This window comes from Scheffersomyces stipitis, chromosome 1 (assembly GCF_000209165.1).
Source record: "Scheffersomyces stipitis CBS 6054 chromosome 1, whole genome shotgun sequence".
Lineage (NCBI taxonomy): Eukaryota > Fungi > Ascomycota > Pichiomycetes > Serinales > Debaryomycetaceae > Scheffersomyces > Scheffersomyces stipitis.
Window position 1 is genome coordinate 1,379,342 of NC_009068.1, and position 22,890 is coordinate 1,402,231.

At 41.3% G+C, this 22,890-nt stretch overlaps 11 protein-coding genes across 11 annotated transcripts; 6 read left to right on the forward strand and 5 right to left on the reverse strand. All coding sequences in view use genetic code 12, as the record gives it.

The window, feature by feature from the left end:
* Nucleotides 1–695: 695 nt before the first annotated feature.
* RBP1 (DNA-binding proteins Bright/BRCAA1/RBP1 and related proteins containing BRIGHT domain-containing protein) lies at nt 696–4,940 on the forward strand (the record flags this gene model as incomplete). Its single annotated transcript, XM_001387455.1, has 3 exons — nt 696–1,249; nt 1,505–4,714; nt 4,754–4,940. Exons 1-3 carry the CDS (start codon nt 747–749, stop codon nt 4,938–4,940), a joined length of 3,900 nt encoding a protein of 1,299 aa, XP_001387492.2. The 5' UTR covers nt 696–746.
* Nucleotides 4,941–7,345: 2,405 nt separating this feature from the next.
* On the forward strand, nt 7,346–7,654 carry DAG7 (riboflavin aldehyde-forming enzyme; the record flags this gene model as incomplete). The annotated part of the gene is made up of 1 exon (XM_001387456.1): nt 7,346–7,654. A coding segment is annotated over one exon (309 nt), but the record flags the coding sequence as incomplete, so codon positions are not given.
* Nucleotides 7,655–7,924: 270 nt separating this feature from the next.
* Nucleotides 7,925–9,607, reverse strand: AGP2 (amino acid permease; the record flags this gene model as incomplete). The annotated part of the gene is made up of 1 exon (XM_001387873.1): nt 7,925–9,607. The coding sequence occupies one exon, from the start codon at nt 9,605–9,607 to the stop codon at nt 7,925–7,927; it is 1,683 nt and encodes a 560-aa protein (XP_001387910.2).
* A 2,215-nt stretch (nt 9,608–11,822) lies between these two features.
* Nucleotides 11,823–12,881, reverse strand: IFD4 (aryl-alcohol dehydrogenase (AAD4); the record flags this gene model as incomplete). Its single annotated transcript, XM_001387874.1, has 1 exon — nt 11,823–12,881. One exon carries the CDS (start codon nt 12,879–12,881, stop codon nt 11,823–11,825), a length of 1,059 nt encoding a protein of 352 aa, XP_001387911.1.
* Nucleotides 12,882–14,407: 1,526 nt separating this feature from the next.
* On the forward strand, nt 14,408–15,853 carry ARH1 (mitochondrial protein; the record flags this gene model as incomplete). The annotated part of the gene is made up of 3 exons (XM_001387457.1): nt 14,408–14,604; nt 14,632–15,506; nt 15,537–15,853. Coding segments are annotated over 3 exons (1,389 nt in total), but the record flags the coding sequence as incomplete, so codon positions are not given.
* Nucleotides 15,854–15,902: 49 nt separating this feature from the next.
* LIP10 (triacylglycerol lipase precursor) lies at nt 15,903–16,955 on the reverse strand (the record flags this gene model as incomplete). Its single annotated transcript, XM_001387875.1, has 1 exon — nt 15,903–16,955. The coding sequence occupies one exon, from the start codon at nt 16,953–16,955 to the stop codon at nt 15,903–15,905; it is 1,053 nt and encodes a 350-aa protein (XP_001387912.1).
* A 288-nt stretch (nt 16,956–17,243) lies between these two features.
* On the reverse strand, nt 17,244–17,918 carry VSP71 (Predicted BBOX Zn-finger protein; the record flags this gene model as incomplete). Its single annotated transcript, XM_001387876.1, has 1 exon — nt 17,244–17,918. The coding sequence occupies one exon, from the start codon at nt 17,916–17,918 to the stop codon at nt 17,244–17,246; it is 675 nt and encodes a 224-aa protein (XP_001387913.2).
* A 228-nt stretch (nt 17,919–18,146) lies between these two features.
* Nucleotides 18,147–18,703, reverse strand: MDM35 (Mitochondrial Distribution and Morphology). Its single transcript, XM_001387877.1, has one exon. It carries the CDS (start codon nt 18,681–18,683, stop codon nt 18,414–18,416), a length of 270 nt encoding a protein of 89 aa, XP_001387914.1. The 5' UTR covers nt 18,684–18,703; the 3' UTR covers nt 18,147–18,413.
* A 503-nt stretch (nt 18,704–19,206) lies between these two features.
* Nucleotides 19,207–21,009, forward strand: ASK1 (DASH complex subunit ask1 (Outer kinetochore protein ASK1) (Associated with spindles and kinetochores protein 1); the record flags this gene model as incomplete). The annotated part of the gene is given in 4 exon segments (XM_001387458.1): nt 19,207–19,671; nt 19,813; nt 19,834–19,881; nt 19,901–21,009. The coding sequence occupies 4 exon segments, from the start codon at nt 19,207–19,209 to the stop codon at nt 21,007–21,009; spliced, it is 1,623 nt and encodes a 540-aa protein (XP_001387495.2).
* An 847-nt stretch (nt 21,010–21,856) lies between these two features.
* On the forward strand, nt 21,857–22,326 carry PICST_86552 (hypothetical protein). Its single transcript, XM_001387459.1, has one exon. It carries the CDS (start codon nt 21,883–21,885, stop codon nt 22,108–22,110), a length of 228 nt encoding a protein of 75 aa, XP_001387496.1. The 5' UTR covers nt 21,857–21,882; the 3' UTR covers nt 22,111–22,326.
* A 216-nt stretch (nt 22,327–22,542) lies between these two features.
* On the forward strand, nt 22,543–22,779 carry PICST_34302 (hypothetical protein; the record flags this gene model as incomplete). The annotated part of the gene is made up of 1 exon (XM_001387460.1): nt 22,543–22,779. One exon carries the CDS (start codon nt 22,543–22,545, stop codon nt 22,777–22,779), a length of 237 nt encoding a protein of 78 aa, XP_001387497.2.
* Nucleotides 22,780–22,890: the final 111 nt, after the last annotated feature.

Here is a 22,890-nt window from a genome sequence, read left to right on the forward strand (position 1 = left end):
TATATAAATAACATTTGAGGGCGAAACACGGATGTCACATCACAGACGAATAAAGATAACACAGTCAGCTCTGTTCGACTGCTATCAGTATCAAATCACAGCCCAATCTCCTATTCTCATTTCTCTCTGTCAGCTGCGAATTCTCCCCACTCCGAGTCTAATCGTTAAATCCTCTCACTACACGCACTCTCTTTTTTCTGATTCTCTCACTAATTTTACGACGACCTCTACCTGCCGATCTTTGTAAAGGGCCCCTATGCTCTCAAGAAAATCTCATGAACATGTCAAAAAACGTCATGAAAGGGCACTAAATCAGAGATCACAGACAGTCTCTTAGAATCGCACAGTCGTATCACTTAAATCTAATTTTCCTCCCTGCTCTGCCGGTCTCCTTCTCTCAATCTCTGACTATCCCGCACGGCACTACTCAGGCTCCCGCGGTGTATCCCGCTACCGCGATCTTTTACGTCCCGCGACTCCGCTCCGCCGCCAGATTGTTAGCTACTTCTCCCTACACTACTCTCTCCCTACGCTCTTCCACCTCTCCCTGCAGTCGTGTCCCCTCCAAGCCCGCGGCTTTTGTCTCACTCATTCGCATTTGGCCCTAACGAAACGTCGCAGGCTCCAAATCCAAATCTCAAATCAAATCATCTCCAATCGCTACTTGTTCTTTTCTGTCCTCCACTTCCGAGTCTCTTTCTCACTTTGTTCGTGTCTCTCGTACCGTGCAAGTCCAGGTTCTCGCCATGAGCATCCCGCCCTCTGGCAACTTCAATTCTAACCTCGGTACAGAGATACAAAACAGCAACGTAATCAAAAACGGCATCACTCATACAAGGACTAATAGTAATCTGAGTCACAATAAAAATAATAGCAATTACATTACTAATAGTAATAACACTAATAGTAACAACAACTGCAACAACCCTTACAACATCTGCGACACTAACAGTGATTACCCGAACAATTCTAATACTAACAACCTTAATAACTATACTAACACAGTGAAGACTGTCTCAGATTCCAATATCAACACCAATTCCTCCCATATTGCGCAAAAACGCCAAAACCTGTTGTCCAACTACATGATAGCCAACGCTGCCAAGCGAACTGCCAATCCCCAAACCAAAATGCAAACTTCAGACTTCCAGCAACAGCAGCAGATATCGATGAATTCTGGACGAGTGAATCAGATTCAGCATCAGCTTCATAACCAAAACCAAAGCCAAAACCAAAACCAATTTGACGAGTCGGAGGAACTTGGAATGGCACAGCAGACGTCGGCTAATCCTGCTGAGCATTGTGTAGCTGATGTTGTAGCCCCTAATGCATCTGATGCTGATTTTGCCAGACACCACCAGCTTCAACAGAATCTTCGTAATCTCCAGCAGAGTCTCCAGGGCCAGCTGAATCAACAAAACCAACAAAGCCAGAGTCAACAATATTCTCCTGGGTCCAGACTCGTTTCCGGTGCTTTGCCTAACAATTCTTCGAATACTAATAGGAACTCTGTAAGAAGAAACCTTCTTCAACAACAACAGCATTCTACAGCCAGCATGAAGACTCCCACTCCCTCGGCCTACGAGGTGCCCCTGAGTCCAAATATCAACCAAATGTCGCATATCTCTGTTCAGAACCATTCTGATCTGTCTGAATCCAATCCTGTGATGGATAGATCAAGCGGAATCAATCAGTCCGTAGTGGAGACTTCAGAAATCAAAGACTCTGTTCATTTGAAGTCGTTTAAACTGGATTTGAATCAGAATCAAAATCAAAATCAAGTAGACAACTCTCCTCCTTCTCAGCAATCACAAAGAACGATGTCTGACGAAGAGCAACAGCTAGCTACCAAGTTGAAGGAAACATACAAGAACATCGTCAACTTTGAGGAAATCGTCCAGAAAAACTGCATTGAGATCACCATCAAAATCAACCAGATCACCAGCAATAATAACAACAATAGTCTTGTGTATGGCAATGCTCCATTAATCAACCAACAGCCTTCTAATTCCCTCACTTCAAGCACTTCTATAGCATCCAACACAACGAGAACCTCTGAGCTTCTGAACGATTTGTGGACAGTTTACCACCACAATATCACGTTATTGGACAACTACTACGATTTTCTCGTCACAGCATTAAAACCTTCTTCTAACCAGACTCAGTTTAAAACAGGTAAAAACATCGTAGAACTATACAAGATCCCCCGCAGAATGTGGGTTTATGGTATTGTTGGATTTCTTGAAGTGTTGAAGAACATTATGAGCATTTTTCAGGACCACGAAATCTGTCTGTGTTTCATTTCCTATTGCTTCAACATCATTTCTAACTTGACTGATCCCATTTTGGAGATGGAAGGTTGGTGGCTGGAAAAACTTGGTGATCTCTCTCGTATGGCTATAGCTCTCTATGCTTCCAAGTTTATTGACTGGAAAATTAGTGCCGAGTATTGGTATTCTATCTCGATGAAGACGTTCTATGGCCACGGAAAGATCTACTATCATATGTGCACAGTTCAGCAAGACAATTTGGATGCCTTGGTTAACATTGGAAAGTCGGTTATCTGCCGTGATCCATTTGTTCCTACCCAGCATTACTTGAGACTAGTTGTAGAAAACATTTGTACCCAGCGTAACATCTTGTCTTTGTTGGAGTTACCCATTATTGACTTCATTAAGATCCACAAAGTCTTGTTGAGCATCCACACGAGCCGCTCTAATGATGGTTTGCCAAACTCGGTAGAGAGCATTCAAGGTAGCCAACTACAGTATGGAATAGATCTTGTAACACGTTACGGCTTGACTTTTGGATCGGATTCAAATGGATACAACTTCTTCACTCGGGAATTGTACACTCCGTCGGGAGTTACTTCCATTAACGATCCTCATCATCCATACTATTTACAGCAGCAACAGCAGCCAAGTGCTACAAACACCATAGAAAAGATGAACTTCTGGTTTAACAAAGGTTCTTTGTTTGCCATAGCTAATATCAACCATTTGGTTGGTTTTGGTGATGCAAGAAATCCATTTGCAAAGATCTTCCAGTTGCCGGAGGCACTCAAAGAAAGAAAAGATAAGAAAGACCGTAAGCGTAAATCTAGAACTTCTCAAACGGCTCTTGATGAGAACCCCAATTCGGCTACAATCTCGAATGGAGTAGATGGACAATCGATTACTGCTCCAGATTTATCAGTAAACGATTGGTTCTACTGTTTGCAGTTTGTCAACAAGTCTGTCCTTGAATTGTCTATCCGAATTCTCAACCACTACCTTGTTGGACCCAAACAGGCCTCTACTGGACATGTTATTGTCTGGTTGTACTTCTTGATTGCTGTGGGAGAGGCTACAAAAAGGTTCCCGGGCTCTACTCCTATGTTTGGCTGGCTCTTCACGAAGCTTTTCCCATGGGAATCGTTGATTAACTATTTAAATTCATTACTTTCATTTGTTAAGAACAACCCTAGATTGAGCGAGCTGTGTGCTGAATATGCCTTCCAAAACGACTACATCCAGTTTTTCAATGACAACGAGTTCCTTCCAGAAGTGTGGAAGTGTTGGGGCACGTTGTGGTTTGATTGTATAGCTGAGAAAGGTGACTACAATGACTTGGAGGCAGCTGGAGTGAAGAACATAAATTTGTTTGATTTGCCAGCCTGTGGTACTTATCCTGTAGTCACTATGCCCAGTGAATCTGATCAGAAGTCCAGAAATGTAATGGAAAATGAGAACGACGAAAGAATCATCCGTATCATCTTATTGGCTAGAGTGATTGCTGATAAGTATAACTTTGGCTTGATTCGTACACCTGAAGAATTCAAGTTCGATCAAGACACCTACAATACGATTGATTCGTCAGTTCCATCGTCAGATGTGAGACAGAGCGATCCGTATACGTATATGGAAGACTTCCTCTTGGGTGATGGCAGATTTGTCCAGAACAACTTCCTTCAGCCGATTTCGATTGAAAACTTGTATGATTCCCATTTGCAAGAAAATATGAGTCCAGAAGAAAAAGATACCTTGTGGTTTGTAGGCTACGGCAACAGAATGTACGACGAGGAGAATCTTGAGTTGGGTGAAGAAATGGTGGACGAAGACGAGGTTGAGGGATATGCTGACTCTGAGTTTGAGGATGAAGAATCTGAGCACGATCACAAACACCACGGTAGTTTCCAGCAGCATCAACATGCCCTTCAGCAGCAAAGACAACAGCTTGTTTCCAACGACACATTTTACAACATCATGTTGAACCCAGATCCATTAGGAATGGGAGAGACACAAGAAGCTGAAAGGAAGTCTCCTATTGAAGGCAATCTAGGTGATCGAATGGACACTAACATAACACACATTACTCTTGATACGAATATCTGGCTAAAGCACTGTGGCCGTATCTTCAAGTGTGTTAGAAATCTGGTATTCAAGATTCTGATTCCTTTGATTGTGTTTCAGGAGTTGCGGGCCTTGAGAAAGTCTACAGAGGCTACGATTGCAGATGCTGCTACCCGGTCGGTGATTATCATCCGGGAGTTGTATTTGGCCAATGAAATCATGCCGTTACGGTTTGACGGAACGATAGCTTCGGACATAAACGAAACTACTGAGTTTGAAAACAACTCAAACTGGCGATCTAGCGTAGATGAAACCATCTTGAACTCAGTCAATGAGCACGATGATCTTGGAAAGAGGTTGATGAAAGGATTGAACCTACAATTGTCTCCTTTTACAAAAAGAGGAAACGAAGACAACAACAGCTACAGCAGACACACTGACCCTGTTTTCCTCAGTGCCAAAGCATCTAAGATCTTCCGTTATTGTATTCTTATTACGGATGACAGAAACATGAGGCTCAGAGCGAAGACGATCGGCTTGATCAGTTTCCAGAGCCGTTGGCTTTTCAATCAGTTGGAGACGTTGTTTCCTAATGAATGTATTGATTAATTCATATTATTGTTAATCAATTGAGAGACCACTTTATTATCACTTTACATTTACTTTACTTAGCATTCTACATCAAGTTGCATCTTGTCTTGGAAGCATTGATTCAGGTCCCTGGCTATGGTGACCTCTATTCCTCGTGCGTGTGGGCGTCCCGATGAGGTAGTTATTCAGAGGCATCTGTTCACCACAAAATGTCAGCCATCAGGGCTACGTTGTCAAGACAAGACTAGGAGTGTTGCACTCGCGTTTCATTTGCATATATCATGACATAAACTCATAAGTATACATTAAGTACACATCAAAGAATTACAAAATTGTAGGATTTATAGAAGGACAAGAGATTGAGCATATAGAGACTGTAGAGGAGTAGAAGCAGAACTACTTAATAGAGCTGTTACCGTGAAAATTAGGAGTTGTATCCGGAGACGACGGATAGAGTCAAGAGGTTATAACGAACAAGTCAAACACCGGCGTCGATATGGAAGACTGTATGGATTTGAACACATTCTTGATTGTAGATCTTTAACGGGAAACGTTGATCAAAATATTGGTTAAAATATAGCTCGTTATAATAATTCCTCATACTAATTATGTACATTATCAACTGTATATACCATGATCTTTATACCTCTTTGAGCACTTGTGTGGCATATACAAAATGGGTTACAAAGCTACAATATGAAATTTCATCACCTGAATATTGAAGAAGATCTAAGAATCTAGTAGCGAGATCCAGATAGCTCGGTTCACTGGATCAGCTTTTGAACTTGAAGCTGTTCGAGTCGAGTCGTAGTAGATCGTGGCTAACGGCGCAACTTCGTAGTCTACCCAACGTTCTTGATCGTCGTGATAACTCCAGACTATCTCTCTAACTAATTCATATTGCCTCAGAGCTAAAAAGCACTAATTTTTCACCCCATTTCTCACTAATTTATCGCTGCCCCGGTTTTCTTGCAGTGTCTCCCTACCTCCTATTCGTGGTCCAGACTCCTGTCGCTGAGCTGTCGCCGTGGATACGGACGTCATAGAAAAGAAAATGTAGCGGGCTGCAACTTTTTTTCACCGATAACTAGATTCTACAGGCACAATGAGCGTACAGTACTACACTCTCAATGTACGGAGCCCCAGCCAAACACGCCTACATCGTTTGTATCAGCATAGTATTGTACCTTCACGGTCTCGTTTTCGACAGGGCCAGGGCTGGAACTTGAAAATCTACATTGCTACGGTGAAATACGTTTTCAGTCCTTCCACAAACAAAACCAACCCTTCTGGCCATGTGTGAAGCTAATTAGTGAGAGCCGTCCTGCACTCTCGCCAATTCCACCGCTAGCTCCAGAGTTTTGTGTCCCCGTAGTGCACACCACCGTGGTGGTAGGGAGGTGTCTCCCAGTAGCAGCGAGAAATATGGCCCGATTGGGACTAATTGGCTCCCTTTTCGTGCGCCCAGAAGCCTGGATCCCTTGCTGTGCGCGCTGTACTGAACGGTGGATCCGCGTTTGTGCACCGCTCCTTACAGTTTCAGCGATGGCCGGTCGGACACAGCAGGTAGCAATAGCGAGAAGACGGCTGGGTTGTCTGCTGCTGTGTAGAGCCGTAGCAGAGTGTACAACAGATACAACAACACCATTCAGCACCGTACAGCGTTGTACGTTAGCCTACAATGGCCGTTGTTACCAGTTTCAGGTTCAGGGGAGTTTCACTTCTGGCCAGAATCGTTTCTGTGGGAGATCGACTCTCGGTTAGTGCCTTTATTTTTTCACGTCTAACTCTATTCTGTCGCAATTTTTTCTGCTTGGTGGTTCCAGATCAGGCTATAAATTGTCAGGCAAGTCCACCTCAATTTTCAGTCCTTTTTTTTCGCTTCAGCATTAACTGTTCCTTCAAGTGAATCAACATCTACTTCTCTCTCTCTAGCTATATAGCTTGTCACTCCTTTGAGAACTTCACTCACCACACTCATTTGGCCTTTGTCACTCCTTTGTCAAGTCACCACATTCCTTTGTTACACTTGTTACACGTTCCTTTAGTTAGTATCTCTACTCACAAATTTTTCAATTTTTCATATCACCATGAAGTTCTCCACCTCTGTCGCTCTTTTCGCCTTGTTGGCTTCTAAAGTGGCCGCCGCCCCAGCCATCAAGACTGTCTACGTCACACAGTACACCACCGTTCTCAAGAAGATCGCTGGTCCAGCAGCTGCCAAAACTGAAACTCCTGTAGCTGAAGCTCCAGCCACTACTTTGACTACGGAGACAACCTCCTCCACCCAGGAAACAGAAATCGAGCAACCTACCACCACTTCCCTCGAAGCCCCACAGCCAGAAACTACCACTTCTACCACCTCAACTTCTTCTACATCTTCCACCGAAGCTCCAGCCTCTACTGGCTCCGATGAAGGTGATCACGCTGGTCAAGGTACCTACTACGATACCGGCTTGGGTGCTTGTGGTATCACCAACGTCGATACCGACTTCATTGTCGCTGTCTCCAAGGATCTTTTCGACGAAAACCTCACCGACGGAAACCCTAACCACAACCCATTGTGTGGAAAGAAAATCAGAGCCTTCTACCAAGGAAAGTCTGTAGATGTCGCCATCACCGACAGATGTGTCGGCTGTAAGTACAACGACTTGGACTTCTCGCCTGCTGCTTTCGAAACCATCGCTGACATAGCTTTGGGTAGAATCGATATCACTTGGGAATGGCTTTAGATAGGTTTGCTTAGTTTATATTAGTTTGGTTTGGATAAAAAGGTTAAAAAATACATTGTATTGTTCGTTATCGTTCTTGATTGTAGGTTTATGTGTTAGATGGATTTACTATATCTAACAAGTTATTAGAAATACTGTCAACTACTTGTGTCTACTTCATTATGGGGGTTTTGACTGTGACACTATTTGCTGGCTCATAAATCGTTATTTTTCCATACTGTAGAAAATTATAAAAATGGTTGCGAAAAAATTTTTGATGCAATAAAATACCTATAAAATCCAGCTAAGCCCGCTACGCACCTTTCCCTTGATACCTTCCTCTTCCAAGGACTCGACTGCTATCAGCGCATAGTAGTCGCTCTCGTGTTCTTCGATTTCTTCTAATCCAGTTACCAAGTCGGCATCTCCAGGCTTGATAAATTTGGTTCTCTTGACTACTTTCCAGAATGTGAAGGCAGCAATGCTCACAAAGATCATGACATAACTGTACAAGAACGAATTTACCGACCATCTGCCAGGCATGAACACTTCGTAGCCCAAAATACCAATGACACACCACATAATGACTGTGACAAAGTATATCGAATAAGGTTGAAACCACGATCTGTAGGAGAAAGTTTTTCTGTCGATGCCCTGAGTTTCTACAGCTCGGTGAAAACAAATGTAGGTGATACACATAAATCCATAATTCAACAATTGAGAACCCGTACACAAGTTGACCATGTAGCTTAACACATTCGAAGCAGAATCTCCTAGTTGCAAGAGGGATAAAAAGGCAAATGCAATGGAAACCGCAACACAGTAGATAGGAACACCATGTCTGTTACACCACATAAAGAACTTTGGCACGAATCCCTTTCTAGCCAAACCGTACAATGCTCTGGAAGAACAATACGTATATGAGTTACCAGCAGAAAAGACGGAAGACAAAACCAAAGCATTGACTATGTGTGGCAACACCTTGATCCCTAAGTTCTCCATTGCAACGACATAGGGTGAAGCAGCGGCATTAGAAGATAAAGCTGTTAATTTCAAGTATGTTGGATCATTATATGCAATCAAGATCGTCACACATAACGAACCACCAATGTAGAAAATGGCTAAACGATACAAAACTGTCTTGAAAGCAGTAGGCATAGTCTTTCTGGGGTTAATAGCTTCACCGGCCACCATGGACATATACTCAGGACCAACCACAGTGAAACAGGCTGAATTACGCAACGAATACAAGAATGCCTGGAATCTTCCTAATGCTCCAGTAGCAATGTATGTAGCCATGGGTCCACCAGCAACATGCCAGTTTCTGAAACCAAATGCATCTCCAGCTGGGTTACCTCCACACATAGTGATAATAGTGAAGAAAATCAAACCAACACATAAGATCAATTTTCCTAAGGACAACCAGAACTCCGATTCACCATATAACCTGACAGCAAATACATTGATAACAGCGTAAATGAAAATCTGGATACAAATGGTGATGGCAGGCGAGTAGTCGTCTCTCCAGAAGTGAATCATCCCGTTGGCAGCTGTGATTTCAAAAGGAATATACAAACTTTCCATCACCCAGAAGTTGATTGAAAAAGCAAATTCAAATGCAGGGTCTACGACTCTGCCAGCCATAGTCAAGAAAGGAGAATTCACTGGCAAATAGGAAACCATTTCTCCTACCGCTGTTGTCAATAATAAGATAATTACAGTCCAGAGAGAATAACTCAAGAGTAATCCCAAAGGGCCTCCACCCACCAAACCTGTGGTACCAATAGTCACAAAAAGCCCCGTTCCTATGGAACCTCCTATGGCTATCAACTGAACATGTCTGCTGTAAAGTTTTCTGTGGGTAGTTTCTGAAAATTGGAATCCACTCAGATCGTCTTCAGTAATGGAAATTCCACTAGCGTAGGGTTCGGCATTTACGAACTTTTCCTCTTTCGAAATCAGTTTATTTGACATTCTCAATGATAGTTAATTGTTCGAACTTTCTCATGAAATAAAGAGCAGAAAAGAACTTAAATATACAACAATAAAAAAAATGAAAGCCAAAAAAAAGAAAATAATTCAATTTAGCATCACAAGATCTGTTATATATTCTTCGAGATGGCCACATCGGTCGTCCAACCAATTTATGTTTCTTAGAACTTTTTATACACTATTAGTGCTACACATCCCAAAATAGCAATGAGTAGCAAATTTCCATGCAGGCTGCTGCATTCTTGTCCAAGTATAGCTAGTGTGCACGACTTATGTTAGTTATGACGTAATAGAACCCCCATGCTTCAGCTCATCGACTCTGTTTTCGCTGGGGCATTTGAGAAGTCTTAGCTTTCCTATTGGTCCAAAGTTTGGGGGAAATTGAAATTCGAATAAAAATAGTGTGTATCAAACTAGTTAGTGTAATTCTCCTCCTATTGTGGGTGCAATTATTTTATGGACAAGCCTTTTCCTCGGAAACTTTTCAATAATTGCAGAGATTTATGAAAACTCAAAAAAAATTTGGGGACGAAAAAAAAGTTGTTACTTCGATCCCTTTCAAATCTGGAAGTACATTCCGTCCCCATTTCTAGAGTTCTGCTTGTCGAAAAGTATTTGTATTGATGTGCATTAGAGAATTCGGTTCAGTTTTGTTGAAGGGGCGCATGAAACGACTTCACCGATAACGATTCAATGGTATTGAGCTTCATCAGGATGGTATCTTTATCTGCGATAACAGATCGAATGTTGGAATAAGCATGCTTACTTTACGTCGTTGCCTCTTTCAGTTAAACTACACGGATCTTTCTCATTATTTATGTACTGTGCCGGGTATTTTTCCTTCATCAGAAAAAGCGCACAGATAAGATAAGGCACTTGTTGCATCAACGATCTTTAGACGATAACAAGTTCTCTGAAGGTTCCTTTGCCATGTGCTCGAGTTACTCTTTGCTCCATCAACATTTAAATGCAACCTGCAACCTGATGAGTATTTTTGATGATATTATGTTCCATATTATCTAATCAGCCACATAGCATCGGAGCAATCTAATTAGTACAATCTCTTGTCAGAAATTTGCAACCGAAGTTATTACAAACCCGTTTCTAAGTTATTTAAGATAGCTCTCTCGTAACCATAGCCTAACTTAGACAAGATCAAGCAGTATATATACTGCCAGAACAGGTATTCCTATGCATCTACTCTATGGTTATATACAGGTGCTGAAATGGCTGCAATATTAGCCAATTTTGTTGCAGAATAATGTTGAGCTGACGGCGAACAAGTTGAGTTTCTGGTCAAATAGCCAGTAAATATTATAAAGAGTTCAGGAGTTACTCTTTCCGAATTAAAACAATCCGATGTGTTCTATTTCCATGTAACAACCCTGCTTTGTTGCACGTGACATTCTTTGAAGGTGTAAACTGACTTCAATATTCTGTAGAATATTGAAGAAAACTCGATCCATTCCCAATCACATCAACTTATAGACATTAACTTGTAGACTCGTAATATCCAACTTGCTGGTCTTAATTCATTTTCGAGCATGTTTGCAATCATTTTCGTACCAGAAAAAAGTTCATGTATAGTCTATGTTTCATGTACAGCATAACGCAAGATTATTTTTTCAGTTTGAGCTTAGATTTGCAATCAATATGATCTATATTTAACACTCTTTCTCTTCTTGTGCTTCTTTTTCTCTTCTCAATCTTCTTCTACTGTTAGTTACTTCAACTGTCAGTAACTTCTTGAATTGTACATCTCAATTTGTTTACACGACTCGACTTTGCCAACAACGATTTTATCCTCATGTCCTTACTGAAAACTATTAAATTTGTCTTTGCTGTGACAACAATCGTGTACATTATTGCAATGATAACTTTGGTGAAAGGTATTCGCCATGATAATGAAGTAAATCGGTTCTTCCAACATGTTTGTATGTTGATGAGATATCTTGCAAATGCCATCCATTATCCTACACAGCCAAGGATAATCTAGAGCTCCTACTTAAAGAGTACCCAAAATTAGGGATGTTAGGCGTGGACCGTAATATTGAATGGTGTTATAGCTATAAAGTGTCATTTTAGGGGTTTAGGATTCTCAATATACTGAATAATCATCTGGGTGTAGGCCATTCTCTGTTTGCATCATAAGCTTCAGTCAAGAATACTAAGTATTTTTCAGCTTCACTTATAAAAGCTAATCAAGCAAACCGTATACTGGCTTAGGTTTGTAAGGTTCTTCCAAGTATGCGACTTCTTCATCAGTTAGCTTAACAGCGAGAGACTTGATTGCATCGTCAACTCTTGCTTCAGAGTTGAGACCGATGATAGGGAAGGCACCCTTGCTCAAAACCCAAGCAGAGGAGATTACAGCCATACTAACCTCATGCTTTTTGGCAACTTCTTCAACTCTCTTGATAATTTCCTTGTCGGCCTCAGTCAAGTTTGCCAAACCAAAGAACTCTATTGCCAAGTCAGTGTCGACAGATCTGTTATGGTCAGATTCTACACCAAGAGGTCTAGCCAAAAGACCTCTGGCAATTGGAGACCATGGAATCAAGCCAACCTTACCAAGGGAGTTATCGTTACAGAAAGGAATCATTTCTCTCTCTTCCTCACGGTAGATTAAGTTGTAGAAGTTTTGCATACTGATGAACTTAGTCCAGCCATTCTTATCAGCAATGAATTGCAATTCAACGAAATCAGCGGCTCTCATAGAAGAAGCACCGATATACCTGACATCACCATTAGAAACTACGTCGTTCAAAGCTTTCATGATTTCAGCCTTTGGAGTCGACTTATCCAATCTGTGAATTTGCAAGACATCAATGTAGGTTCCCAATCTTTCAACTGAACCTTTGACGGCATCGAAAATATGCTTTCTCGACAAACCTTGGTTATGGACAAACTCATAGGATGGATAATCGTATTGTGTTACAGGGTTTAAATCAGGGATACTTGTGTCAATTAGACAGAAGCACTTCGTTAAAATTACCACTTTCTCTCTTTGAATATTGTACTTCTTCAAAAACTTACCCAAGATAACTTCCGATTGACCATTGGAGTACAAGTCAGCAGTATCAAAAGTTCTAATACCAGAGTCGTAGCACTTTTTCAAGATTTTGAAGATCTGTTCTTCATCTTCCATTACCCAGTCGGCCCAAACTTTCTTACCGTAGGACATGCATCCCACAATGATAGGAGAAATAGCCAAACCAGAGGCACCAAGCTTTTTGTATTCAATTGAAGAAGACATTCTGATTAAAGAGTAGTCACAATTGAGAATTCTTTTTTTAGGGATTCTTGTCGAGAGCGGCTCCTTATGTAGTTTTCAAATTTTCGAATCTCCAGGTTTCAATCTCGGAGATCTATTATTTATTTTTGAAGGCTATACCACCGAGTTATCACCGAAGTTGAGGTCCCCAATATCATGGAGAAAAGCTGTACTCTTAGATAATTTCTGAACTCAAGGAATTATTGCCGGGACATCACATTTCTGGTAATTTCAAGTAGAAGAGCTGTACTCCGAAAGTGCTTTTATCCGTTAGTAGGAATTAATGGGGTGATTTGGTACCAATCAATTCACGTCCATGCTTTTGAACACATTTCTGTGATATCTTTCCTGCAAGTTCCGAAACAATGTTGTTCAATCCGATTGGCCATCATATCAATCACGGCCATCTTCCTCGATGCCTTCCCTAGTTTAACCTTGCTCTTTTGTGCACATTCTCTTTTAAGTCTCCTTTGTATTCGCTATGAATTTTCTTTCTCTTGTTTAATCACATCTTCTGGTGACGACACAAGAATTCGCAGCCATTTTCAATAATATTGCTGCTTTTTCCACTCACTCACACGAGACCAAGAGAACCAGTTCCACCGAATCTCTATAGTGTCCCTAATCTGTCTTATACGGACTCCAAAGTATATTCCAGGGTATTTCCGTCAAATCAGACAAGCTTACACCGCTTACAGGAAGTACTCCGATGCACTGGTTATGTTCCTGGATATATATGGCATTGATCTTGTAAGATGGGAATACATATTTAAATGCTGCTCTAAATTCGTCCTCTAAATATTCCCGATCTTGCCTCATTAAACGTCTCACCAAAGTCGAACGCAAGAACACGTCCTCGTTCTAGCTGCTAAAGTTAATTGTGGCATGAGTGAAAAATCCAGGTTCAATTTCTTTGCTGGTTTACATGTTCCTCTTGCTGATGGGTCATTTTGGTATAAGATGAGATTCTTTTTCCATAATTTGGGTAGCTCTGATACACAGCTGAAATCTTCTCTACTGTTGGTTGTTCTTTAAATTGTATATAGAAGAAATTGATAGCTAAGCAGAGGTCTACAGAGCTGGAATCAGACTATACCATGAAGTCACAGAATTCTTGTAACTAACAGGAAATGAATGGAATCTCTATATTGAAGTTGATTGTTTAAATGATGTACCTTCGTGTTCTTTAACTTTATTTGTATTTTTGAATGCAAAGAAACTTGTTTTTGCAACTGGAAGTGCAAGTTGCAACAAAATTCGCTTATTTTGGTAGCCCTCTAAAAAGCCCCAGAGCCGCCTAATCGGTTCCGAGTCGCGAAAGTTCAAAATCAAATATTCCGTTGCATCAACTTCTTCTAAAGCAAACTACTTTTTCCACCAATGGACGCCACATTCTCACCACCAAGATGTTTAAGGTAGCGAAGAAGACTGTCACATCTCTTGCTGGAAGAAGGTGGTTTTCCTTTTCGAGCTCACAATGGTCTAAGCACCACATACAGCATTTCAATATAGCTGTAGTAGGAACTGGTCCAGCAGGTTTCTATACTGCTCATCATATTCTCCTGAAATGTTCTGATAACATGAGGATCAACTTGGATTTCTTTGAGAGGTTGCCGGCTCCATTCGGTTTGAGCCGTTATGGTGTTGCCCCCGACCATCCCGAAGTCAAGAACTGCGAAGAGTACTTGGAGAATATAATGGACAAGTACTCAGATACAAAAGATAACAATAGCCATAAGGTTCGATTTTTAGGGAACGTCAATATCGGAAAGGATATCTCGTTAAAGCAATTAGAGTCGTATTACCACTCCATCGTTCTTTCATATGGTAGCACTTCGGCTGACAACAAGCTTCAAGTAGCTGGTTCAGATTTGCCAGGAGTTATTTCAGCAAGACAGTTTGTTAATTGGTACAATGGGCATCCTGACTTCTATGCCACTGGAAAAAAGTTTGTTCCTCCTCCTCTTGACCAGATTGAGGATGTGACGATAATTGGAAATGGTAATGTTGCCTTAGATGTAGCACGTATCTTGTTGGCCGACCCAGCAACCCATTGGTCTAAGACGGATATATCTGTAGATGCGTTACAGGTGTTACAAAACAGCACAGTCAAGAATGTCAACATCGTAGCCAGACGTGGGTTATTGGAGTCGGCTTTTTCAAATAAAGAGATCAGAGAATTGTTTGAACTCTCGAACGAGAATAGCATCAAGTTCATTCCTCTAGACGACAAGGAATTCGAAAACATAGACATAAAGAGTTTAGGAAGAGTTGATAAGAGAAAAGTCTCTATAATAGAAAAGTATACAAAGGCTTCGCATACAGCTCCGGCAGCCGACAGGACCTGGTCTCTCCAATATTTAAAAAGTCCCAAGGCATTCCTCCCTCATGCGTCAAATGCCAAGTTGTTGTCTGCAACTGAGGTTGTCAAGAACGAATTGATACATGATCCACTTACAAATACCGCTAAAGTACGCCCTACCTCTGAAAGTGAAACCATCAAAAACGAGTTAGTTATTTTGTCTATAGGGTATCAAGGATCACCGTTACTTGGATTTGAAGAAAATGGGATCCTTTTTGAAAAGAACCGCTTGTTCAACAAACATGGTCGTATCTTGTCTATAGAATCGAAAGAAGAGGAGGAACATAATTCAGTTTACAAGAAGGGTTGGTATACTTCTGGATGGATTAAGAATGGTCCAAAGGGCGTTATTGCAACAACCATGATGGATTCGTTTGATACGGCTGACAAAGTTCTTGAGGACCTTTCCAATGGGATTCACCTAGAAACATCCGGTGGTGATATTCACGATTTGTTGAAGGATAAGACAGTAGTGGGCTGGGATAATTGGAAAGTTCTTGATGCCTACGAGAAAAGCAAGGGTGAGAAAGAGGGTAAGTCGAGATACAAGATCTGTAATTCGGAAGACATGATCAAAATTGCATGTAATTAGAAGAAATAAAAAATCATTTTGTAAATAGAAATATACACCGTTTGATGAATTACCTGTTTTCGTCATCCTCGGGTTCACATCCCGTTACCTTGATGAAATAGTGTGTGTGTTCGTACTTTCCGAACCACTCTGGCCATAACTTTCCAAGACTGATGCCCCCAGGAGCAGCTCTCTTTTGGATATCAAGTTGGGATTGCACCCCGGGCCTTTGTAAATTTGAAGGCTCGTGCGGAAGCTTACTTTTATCAATATAGTATTCGTACCCAGCATGTTTAAAGTATGGGCTTGGAGGCAAGCTTGGAACTATATCCAAGTAGTGAACAATTCGAATCAAACCACTTTGAAAGTCATGTGTGGAATCAATGGACTCTGCCTTGACAGTAGTTTGGAAGATTTTGTTGGTGAATTCTGCAAACTTGTCATTTCCAAGCTTGGGGCCAGCGTATGTAACAATAAGCGGGTCATGGCCCATAAGTTGAAATTCAATTCCTGTCAATACGGCCAAAGCAGCACCAAGAGAATGTCCACTCAATACAACTTGATAATCTGGGTGTTTTTTCTTGAGGCTGTTGATGAATTTGTATATAAAAGAAAAGTTGTTTTGAATAAAGCTGTAGAAACCTTTGTGAACTCTGCACCCTTCTGTTTCTATTGACTTGGTGGAAGCAATGGAAGTATCTCCGGATAGAACATATGGTGTATAGTTGACGGGATAAAAGTCCATGTCTGAGACCCAGTCTGACCTTGAAGCAGTTCCCCGGTATACCAATAAGATTCTCTTCTGCTCTTCATCAATGGCTATGTAGCCAGATCCAACATTTCCCTGTTTATTGAAGTTGAACGTCTTCAAGACCTCAATATTCTTGAATTCATCATCCTGGCAGCTGTGTTTAGGACAATTGGTGTCTTTATCTCCAAGCAAACCTGTGGTTAAACCCCTCTTAATACAGTAGGCAAAGGAAGTCAAATGAGCATACTCTACTAGTTTGTTGTAATCAGGAGGGTTTTTGTCCCTAGGATCGAGTTGAATTCTCCCCACTGATATAGACTTCGCAACTGCAAAAAGTTGCGAAGCAATAACTATCAAGACAGACAACTTCATTTAGATGAAATCCTGAAGAAGAATAGAGAAAACAACAACAATTTTGAAAACGATCTTGTTCTTTGTTCTTTTATAGCAGTTAGCGTGGTATATATACTAGCATTTAGAAATGTTAGTTTAAGGAAGTTGCAGCCATTTTATTTTTCTGTGATGCTGCAGTTTACCAAAATGGCAATTCCAGTGAGTACTACTGTTTTCTGTACATACTCTGGTTGGTCTTACAAGATAGTGCTGGTTAAGTTCTTGTCGTTTCGTTATCATTATCGTCTATGGTATGCTCTAAAAAGTCTATGTACACCTCAGCTCCATGTGGATATTATTACATTGAACACTACAATAGTACAAACCACAATTAGAGCATCTCGAATAGTGAGACTGGGATCCACAAATACAGCACAAGCGTAATCTGGGTCTATATATCTTGTCCACTTTAGCTCGCTTGATTTTAGGAGCTGCTTCGACCTCGGCAAAGTCGATGAACTGGAAATTTACTCCAAGAATTGTGTTGATAGACATCAAGTTACGCTCTTCTTCAAAGTACAGATTCAAGTTACGACGAGCAGCAAGAATTCTCTTTGTAGTAGGCGTCTGGCCCAAACGGCTCTTGTTGGAATTAGAATGTATGCTATTGTAAGCAAAGTTTTTGGGGATCTCGAAAGAGGCTGTAGCAGATTCCTTGTTTAGTTCTACTAGTCTTCTGGATACTAACCTCTCTAATTGAACCTGCTGAGCAGATTTCAAAGGACCCGTATTCAGCTCATCGTTTATTTGTGTCTGCGCATTCATCAATAGATTGACATTATAGTTGACTTTAGCTCTTCCTTTTTTATTAGAACCAACAGAATCTTCATCTCCAGTTGCTCCTCCACGGTGAACTGATCTGGCTGAGAGATTTATCGAAGAAGTGAAATAGATAGTCGAGCTATTCGAGCTCGACGTCTTCGGCACTTCCTCGACCAACATGACAATTAATATAGGTATATGAGACGAGAGATACCAAATAGAGAAATTAGTAATGAAATGATTTGACTTTGAAATTGAAATTGAATGTTCATATTTATCAAATAGTGGTGTGCAATATGCAGTATTTTATACCAGAGTGATAAGATGGCAATAGTAATAGGAGGAAGAAAGTGAAGGTATAACTCAAGAAGAGTATATACATCTAAGTAGAGAATTTCTTGTTCTACTGAACTGATATGTGCACATGTATTGTTTTCTTTATATGCGTACTATGTGAGTAAGTCGTCATGGACTGTCTCTAATATATACAAGAGGGCAGAGCAGCCACGGAAAAGCCATCCACTGGCCAAATGATAATGAAATCGTCACCCTTCACATCTTTCAATTTGCATTCGTTTATAACTTGTTCTAGACTTGAGACTTTTTCTAAATTTTCTTCGACCATTTCTCTTTCAGAAGATGGTTTTCTAGGAACGACCTTTGTCTTTCACTATATCATTTCTTCTCAGTACCTGCGCTGGCTCGGATCTCTTCCGAGGTAAACGGCTGGTCTTCTCTAGCCTTGTCCAACATGGGCTTGACCTTCTGTTTGACTAATGCAGCATTCACGCATGTGATGTAGGTGTCCCAGAACTCGGTACATTCGTTCTGAAGAGATTTGCCCTGCAAGAATTTTTCAGTATACCATTTGTTGAAACAGTCGTCGTATTTGTTCTTGGATTCTGTGCACTCAGGTGCAAAGGACACAGACATGATGTTTCCCATAATAGAGATCCTCGTAGATGTCAGAAAGGCAATAAGACAAGAGAAGATTCAATAGCTTCAGCAATATAGAATCGTTGGTAAATGATGGAGAAATCAGATGGATATGGTCATGTGATCTAAGTTATAGTAAATGCAGGATCGTTCAGTCTGTCTCTGCGAAGAGAGGCAGAGTGAAGTGAAAACTTTTACATGTTATTATGAACCTGGGAGAACGAATCTTCGGTGAGGGATTTTTGACTCACACACAATTTCAGCATTAACTTCTCTTTTGAATCTGCTGTTAAAACATACCGATATCGAAGGAAGAATTGACATGTGGAATACAATTTAAGGAAAACTGCATATATTCCTTCTAAATTTTGGTTTATCATGTGACTTGGATCACGTTCAAAAAAGCGCGTTTGATTGCGAGCTTTAAACAAAATCATAACATAGTGATTCTTCAGTAGGAGTTCTTATCAGATCCAAACATATTTCAATATATTAAAACCGAATTGATCGTTTTATCATCACCGATATCTCTATGAAACGGTATTCCATAGCCCCGTCGCTGTCCAGGCGAAAATCGGCGGCAGCCTCGGCCTACAATGATGATTCTGCATTTGCTCGCCAGGAACTAGAACGATTAGAGCAGGAGACAACGCTAGTATTACAAGAAATCGACAAGAATATCTCACGGGCCAACTCGGTAATAAACGACCGATTGATTCCCGTCATCAAAGACTACTCCTCCGAGACCAGGAAGGTGTGGAACAATGCTGGTTTCTGGAAATACTTCTTTGAGCATCTGGCCAATGTAGAATTGAATTCGTACGAGGATCCCATAAACACAAACACTGACGTGAATACAATTGCTAATACGGGAAACAATTTGCTTTTTGACGATGACGAAAAAGAAGAGGAAATTGTTGATGCAAACGATGAATATGAAAATGACAATGATCGTGTAGATGAACTTCCAGTATTCAAGCGTCCACTTGTAAATCATGTAGAAGATCTGACCCCAACCTGGACCTTGGAACAGAACCAGAATATTAACAAAAATCAGACTCAAATCGAGCATCAGAACCAGAATAAAAATCAGAGCCAAAATCAAGTCCTGAGTCATAACCAAAGTACTCAAAGCCAGGGTAAACATACAAATAAACAGGTTCAATCGTCTACGCCACAGATCCACAAACGAACATCGCTCTTACAGGTGTATAATCGTCAAGTAGCTCGGTACGATCCTAGCGAAAGCATCGGACTTCAGATCCCACCAATGTTGACTGCAACATTGTCTAGTAGCGAAGCTACCAACACCAACAGTAGATCACCTGTTCGTAGAACGCGATCTCCATCAAAGACACAAACCTTGCGGCAATCTCTAGATGCGTACCACCGAGTGTCGATATCTCCGCGAAAGATCCAAACTCCATTGAGAACATATGATGAAGTCAGAAGGAGGTCGTCGATGATTCGTGAGTTGATCAACTCGTCTCCGACATTGCCGGAGCCTCCAATCTTACAATCGGAGATCGGAAACTCGCCCCCACCCGTAAGTCACAATAGTAAAGACTCTGCTCAATCGGCTGCAGCTTCGAGCCGAGACGTTCTTTCGCCAGTGTTAATTGAGTCGGTGTATTCGCCAGCAAAGAGCATCCATTCTTCGGCACATCGTAAGGGAGCAGCCTCGGCAGAAAACACCATCCAACGGTTTCCATCAACTCCCAAATTTGTAGAAAGACTCAGCGGTGGTGCTGGTGTAGATATCATGAGAACGCCGTTCGGAACTAGACTTCGATACGGGGACGATAGCGATCTCCAGCCTCCTGAGCTCCAGAATGACGTGCCATTAAGTTCTACAATGACTAGGCCCTCTACAGCGGCAGATGCTTTGCCTGTTGAAGGATCGAGTAAGAGGAAGAGCGGCGGAACTGAGGGCCTGAGCAAGAGACCCCGGCCTCTTGAAACCAACGACGATAACGAAAATGTATTCTTAGATTCTACAAACAAGAACGTTTCTGCTGGTTCTACAGTCTACCACTCGATTTTGCAGCAAGAACGCGACAAGTCTCGGGACAACACCAACCACTCGCAATCGAGATCGATTTCACAGGTGTTTGATGATGTAATCGCGCGAATCTCAGGAAAAAGGACAGATACGAATGTAGATGAAGGTCAAGCCCACGATGAGCTTGAACGGGCCAATGGTCCAGAAGTAAATGACATCTTCAAGGAAGTGTCGGGCACACAGGAAGATGCCAGTCTACAAGACCATACAGGCAACTCCACCAGCGAATTGGGGCCGTTACGTGAGCGCTGGAGAAACATCAACGGGCTCTAGCAAAGCAATCTTGTATCATTATAGAGTATGCATGTTATGTAATATTTGAATAATAGTAATTGGTAACTATGGACATTTCTATACTTACGTAGATTGCTGTAGTAATGGGCCTATGATTATTGACCACGACAGTTTCCTGTCTACGGCAATTCCTGTCTATGATATTCATGTCCAGTAACTCATGACTACTGCGATCATTACAATTCTACTAGTAGGATATTTATTATTAGTGGTAAGTTATTGCCATAGTGACGTAGATAGATGGTTATAATGTGGAACTGTATTATGACTATACCCTTTGACAAATTGAAGTGCTATTATTACCACATAGACCCAACATTCTCGCTATGAATTTTTGTATCCGCTCCAGAACTATATTTGATAACTTTCTGGACAATTTTGCAAAAATGTAAATTACTATGGTGGTCCTACTACCAGTTAACACTACTCTTTGTCATTTCCTGGAAAACCAAGGCTACTTTCCCCGTCACCATCTTTCCATGACGAAGTTAAATTGTATTTTTCTGATAAACCGGATGGTCCAAATAGGAAATGTTGCATTTATAGACATTTGCAGATCTTCTGTGCATGAACCGAAGCTTACGCCAGTTACCAATTGATTACTATGCGCTGACTCAAGGTGTATAGGAGTGCATATGCCTGTTTTCTTACAAAGCTGACTAAACGACGCACGTTTATTGGCTGATGCTTTGATTTGGAACCTCGTGATCCGAGTCACCAGCTGCAAAAGCAATATCTCGATACGGCTGGATCCATAATATAAATTCAGTGGTGGATCCACAATTCAAAGTGTGGATTTCCTTTTTTCACATACTAACTAAACCAAATTCGTTCATACATATAACTAACAAAATGGTCTGCTCCGCTTCCGAATGTGTCTGTGCTAAGAAATCCACCTGCTCCTGTGGTGCTCAACCAGCTTTAAAGTGCACCTGTGAAAAGGCTGCTGTTGAAAATGTTGTTCCAGAATCCACTGCTGCTTGTGCCTGTGGTATGAGAAACAAGGACAACTGCACCTGTGGTGTCAACGCTGTCTGCGATGGTGCCAGAGAAGGAGAAACCGACTTCACCAACTTGTAAGCCAGACTACCAGAGTATTAGTGGACTACTACTACACTACTGGGGCTGAAGAGTTCTACAAAATTTGACATTTTTCGTATTTATCATCTCAAGAGCATAATGGACACCAGCGGGTGAAAGAGCCTGGTTTGGCTGACTGTTGCCTTCAATTGTATACTAGCGTCTAGCATTTAATAACATAATAATAGCCTTAAATAGGAATGGACTTTGACTAGCTAAAGACTGTAGATATGAACTCATCTTAATCGGTCTGCTTCGAAATGTCGCGCAGATGTGCTACTCTCGTCACGATACATTTATCATGTGACCAATTTGCGACACACGACATGTTGCTTCGGCTTTCCACTAAGTATGGGGAATCGATCTCTACGCCTAGATCTTGAAGGCTTCACAATTGCTTCACAAATCAGATTTCAAACATATCCGCACACAATGGCTCGTCTCTCAGGTTTGCAGCGTGAGGTCTTGAAACTCTACCGCACTTGTATAAGGACGATTCGCACCAAGCCAGAGGAAACTCAACTCCATTGGAGAGCCTATATAAGAGAAGAGTTTGGGAAGAACAAAGCCATACCTAAAAAGCTGTTCAGTGTAATAGAGCATCTTATCCGCGTCGGCCATCGTCGTTTTGAAATGTATCTGAATCCACAAATTAAGGACATCCATTAGCATGTTGAACATCTACTCATATCATTTCGCTGGCTCCAAAAATAAAGCCATAGCTTGCTTGCTTGCTTCATCTGTAACTTGCTCCATGAAATCTAATAGATTTTGCATATC